This window comes from Quercus lobata, chromosome 11, assembly GCF_001633185.2.
Source record: "Quercus lobata isolate SW786 chromosome 11, ValleyOak3.0 Primary Assembly, whole genome shotgun sequence".
NCBI classification, from domain to species: domain Eukaryota; kingdom Viridiplantae; phylum Streptophyta; class Magnoliopsida; order Fagales; family Fagaceae; genus Quercus; species Quercus lobata.
In genome coordinates this window covers 39,881,760-39,886,967 of record NC_044914.1, presented here as the reverse complement: position 1 = coordinate 39,886,967, position 5,208 = coordinate 39,881,760, and the positions used below count along the sequence as shown (strand labels likewise).

General features: G+C 36.5%; 1 protein-coding gene across 1 annotated transcript; it reads right to left on the bottom strand.

The window, feature by feature from the left end:
• Nucleotides 1-283: 283 nt before the first annotated feature.
• Nucleotides 284-811, bottom strand: LOC115966848. The gene has a single exon (XM_031085994.1). The coding sequence runs from the start codon at nucleotides 809-811 to the stop codon at nucleotides 284-286; it is 528 nt and encodes a 175-aa protein (XP_030941854.1).
• Between the last annotated feature and the right edge of the window lie 4,397 nt (nucleotides 812-5,208).

The window sequence follows — 5,208 nt, the reverse complement described above, 5'->3', positions numbered from 1 at the left end:
ATAAAAATTTTCAGTTGCTATTTTAGCAACCAAGACATAAAAATATTGATATTTTTTCTACTCTGATACTTTAAAAGGAAGAAATATAATTTTTTATATTATTATTATTATTTTTTTTTTTTTTGGAGAAAGAAGATAGCTAATATTATTAGCCAGAATCAGCGAAAAGAACAGAATAAAGGTGGGGAGGGGCATCCTCCATCCATACAGACAAACCTCTGACATGTCTAGCTAGGTTATGAGTAACCTTATTACCACTCCTAAAAGTATGAGAAAAAGAAATTCATTCGTTTGTGGTTAAGGTGGATTTAGCCAAAGAGATAATGTGACCGAATGAAGAGAGAGAATCTTCTGTAGCCATAAAGGTTTTGATCACCACATCCGAATCTCCTTCAAGGATGAAAGGTCTGATGCCAAGCTCCTGAGCAAATGAGATTTCCCTAGCAGCAGCCATGGCTTCGACGATATCGGGAGAGATAGGAAGTGGGGCTTGTTCTGAGAGGGAAGCCATGACATTCCCTTGCCAGTTTCGGATTACTACACCCAGTCCTGCCTTGCCCAGCTCAAGAAATATTGCCCCATCAAAATTAACTTTGAAACAGTCCATGGGAGGTGGAGACCACTGAGCTTGAGCCCGTACATGTCCAACGACACCTTGCAGCGATGGGAGTGAGATATTGTGTAGTTTGAAGTCCGACAAGGTTTGTGAAGCTTGTGGGACCACCTGAGAAGTGGGGAAGTCCAGATGCCTTGTTTTGATCTGATTTCTACGATACCACAGTGTCCACACCACCATGACCATCAGCTCCATGTTTTTATCCTCCGAAAAACTAAACTCCATCAGTTCCCGGAATGAAGTGAAGCTACACACTTGCCGAAACTCGCAACCCGGAATGGCTTCCCAAACTTCAGAGATTTTTGGGCACTCCCATAAAGCATGATAAGTTGTCTCAGGGGCTGAAAGACAGTGCTCGCAAACATCATCCGTAAGAATTTTCCGCTTCTGTAAGTTCCTTTTGATTGGTATCGCATCGCAACATGCACACCAAAGGAAGTTTCAGACTTTATTAGGGACAGGTAGACTCCAAATTCTCTTCCAAATATCCTCATGTTGATGCTGGTTGTCCTGCAAAGATGGGGGAGTGGCTTCCATAGCGAGAAACCTTGAGCCCGATTTCACCGAGTAAGCACCTGTGGAGTTAAAAGGCCATATAACCTTGTCCTATACAGGAATTGGACTTAAAGGTATACGAAGTATAAGGTCAACCTCAGTATGGTGAAATAAGCCACGTAGGAGGTTTGTATCGCATCTTCTTGTAACCGGGTTGATAAGCTCCGAAACCTTGGCTTCTTCAAAACCGGGTACAACATGTGATTTAATTCTAGGGCAGTCTAGAGATGGCAGCCAGGCATCATTCCAAACGCTAATTGATTCTCCACATCCAACCCTCCATCTAGCCCCTCTCAAGAGTACATCCCTACCTTGAAGTATACTCCTCCATGCATGCGAGCCGGACATAGAATCTGTGGCTTCCATTATAGTGCAATCCAAAAAGAACTTTGGTTTGAAAACTTTATAAAACAAAGAATTTTTATTGTGCAACAGCCTCCAGGCTTGTTTGGCCAATAATGCATCATTAAAATTTGCTAGATCCTTAAAGCCCATACCACCTTCATTCTTGGGTTGGCAGAGAGTATCCCATTTGACCCAATGAATCTTCCTCCACTCTCCATTCTGACCCCACCAAAATCTTCGGATAAGACTTTCAATTTCTAAGCACATACCCAATGGGAGTTTTAAACAACTCATTGTGTTTTTTATATTATTTGACGGTGTAGTTTATATTATTTTAATAAGTTGTGTGTAAAAATAAAAATTAGAATATTGGGTGAGTTGTAAAATAAGATGGTAAAATAGATAAAATATGTTTTGAAGTTGTATATATTTCTTAACAATCCCGGATGCTAATGCTTATGTGGGTCGGGGTGGAAAAAATTAAAATCTTAAACTATTTAGGGTTTGTTTGAATACTGCTAATTTGCTGAAAATTGAAAACTTATTACTAAAAACACTGTACATACCCAATGGGAGTTTTAAACAACTCATTGTGTTTTTTATATTATTTGACGGTGTAGTTTATATTATTTTAATAAGTTGTGTGTAAAAATAAAAATTAGAATATTGGGTGAGTTGTAAAATAAGATGGTAAAATAGATAAAATATGTTTTGAAGTTGTATATATTTCTTAACAATCCCGGATGCTAATGCTTATGTGGGTCGGGGTGGAAAAAATTAAAATCTTAAACTATTTAGGGTTTGTTTGAATACTGCTAATTTGCTGAAAATTGAAAACTTATTACTAAAAACACTATAGCAAAATAATTTTTAAAGGTGTGAATAGTGCTGTAGGACCCAGAAATGCATGGGTAAGCGCATTTTTCAACTCTTGATGGTCCATGAACAGTACCCATGAGACCCCACTAAAAAAACGTAAAACGCACGGATTGGGCAAAACGCCCAATCCAAACGCATACTTAGGGAAATTAATTATCATTAATGAATTAGCAAATTTACAACAACTTTTTATTATTATTGCAATTTAGGGTTTAAATTGGGTGAGATTTCTCTTGTTGGAGATGATAAAAGAAAATTATTAAAATTATTTTGAATTTTATTATAAATATTTACAAAATAATGTGTTAATAAATGCGATTAGTTAGCATCAAAAACCTTCTTCTTCTTTTTTTCTTTTGTTATTGGTGATTCACCATTTTTTTTTTTTTTTTTAAAGAAGGTGATTGCCCATTTGTAAGTTTTATATATTCAATTTTTTTTTTTTTTCTGATACTAATTTTTTGTTTTTTCTACTTTTGGGATTTTGGCTTTAGGTGTTCTTAGATGAGAGGAGGAACATTGTGCTGTAATGAGAGAGAGGAGGAAGACGTTGATATGTAGAATACTTTAGTTCAATACTGGGTGGTAGGTGGATCTGGGCGATGGAAAGCCGCTATGATCTGTGCTATGATTCTCCACCCAAATTCTCTCTATGGTTCCACTCGGGTCTCTCGGGTTTGAGACTTTTAAGGGGACATTTGGTTCGCTGTAATGTGCCCTTAATGTGATGCACATTACGATGATATGACACTAAGGTTTTTGGTTAATTTGAATTTTTCTAACATTATCATAATTTAAAAATTACAAAATATATCACATCATCTTAATCTCATCACCTTCTTAAATAATGTAATGCTGTATTATTGTATTGAGATTATATTAATGTAATAGTACAATAACGTAATATTATGACGTAATATAACATCATGGCGAGCCAAACACCCCATAAGTGGTGGAGAAGATGAAGAGTTGGATGGAGAAGATGAATTTGGGTGGAGAATATGAGTTGATGTTTAAACAATGATCAGCAAAAAACTAAAAGAGGTTTTTTTTTTTTTTTTTTTTTTTTTTTTTTTTTTTTTAAATTTAATTTCTTCAAATATGAGTGAGAGAATTTACATAATCTGTTGGAGAGGTTCGTAGGCCTTGGGCTGACAAATATATTATAACTTTGGCTAAAGTTACCGGACAATAGAATTGGAGACAAAAAAGAGGATCGCCAAGAATTGTGAGCATTTGTGATTCAATTGGATGAGCAGTTAAATTATAAAAGGAACTCAACTGATTGGCACAACTCAAGCATTTCCAACCCGCAATTATCGAATTAATAAAAAACTATATAAAACATAAAACAAAAACTCAAAAATAGTTGGCAGTGCACTGTGCACGTCCAATAGTTCTAAAAATCCATTCCACAACTTCTAATTATTAAAAAATATGAAAAAAGACACGGGACTGTATGCAAAACTGTGAATAGTGTGATGAATCAGTTTTGGCTACTAGAACGAAAGATATATGGTAGACTGGTAGTTGTTGGATTGAGAGTCTTGTGACCATTTTATGGTTTAAAGCTTGAAGTTTGATTAGGCTTGGAACTTGGGCCTAAATGGGTAGATAATTGAGGGATTGTGAGAACTGAGCTAAAGATCCAATGCTTTCCGCCTTGAAATTTTTGACATTTTGTGAAAATTGCCGATTGATTAAAGCAAAGAAATGAAACCTTAAAATCCAAAACAATTAGGTTGTCCCATTGGGGTTAGAATTGGTGGTGGTGGTGGTGGTGGTGGTGGTGGTGGTGGTGTTTTTAGTTATTTCTGCGTGCATGTGTGGCCTTGGTACCTCTCTGTGTCAAGGCAGTGCACTGTGCACGTCTAATGGTTCTAAAAATCCATTCCACAACTTCTAATTATTAAAAAATATGAAAAAAGACATGGGACTGTATGCAAAACTGTGAATAGTGTGATGAATCAGTTTTGGCTACAAGAACGAAAGATATATGGTAGACTGGTAGTTGTTGGATTGAGAGCCTTGTGACCATTTTATGGTTTAAAGCTTGAAGTTTGATTAGGCTTGGAACTTGGGCCTAAATGGGTAGATAATTGAGGGATTGTGAGAACTGAGCTAAAGATCCAATGCTTTCTGCCTTGAAAATTTTGACATTTTGTGAAAATTGCTGATTGATTAAAGCAAAGAAATGAAACCTTAAAATCCAAAACAATTAGGTTGTCCCATTGGGGTTGGAATTGGTGGTGGTGGTGGTGGTGGTGGTGTTGTTGTTGTTGTTTTTAGTTATTTCTGCATGCATGTGTGGCCTTGGTACCTCTCTGTGTCAAGGCAACATGCCAAACCTACCATGGTCAGGACCACAATCCAGGACCCAAAAATGGATCATTATGCCTTAATTTAGCTCTGGGCTTTCAAGCATAACAAAATTGGGAAAGTCACCTTGTGATTGTTATAAAAACTAAAAAAAGAGCTTTATTTCAAGAGCTTTATTCTTAGAATTCGTAATAGGTGACTTCGAATTGCGGCTCATGTATGTACAAAATACTATAGAAGACTTTGAATAATTTGACTAAAAGAGTGACTTCAAATGCAAGGCTATGAGATTTGTTCATTAACGATGACGAGCGTGAACCTAAGCTTTATTTAGTCCAGTGTGCACAAGCCCTAGCATAGCCCCCTTTTAGGCCCAATCCTAGCCCAAGTTGGCTTAACAAGATCACAAAATCCAGCAACTATCTATATTACAATCTTACATAAATCTTCACCCACCCCCTCAAAATATTCTTTTGGGCCCACCTTACAAAAAT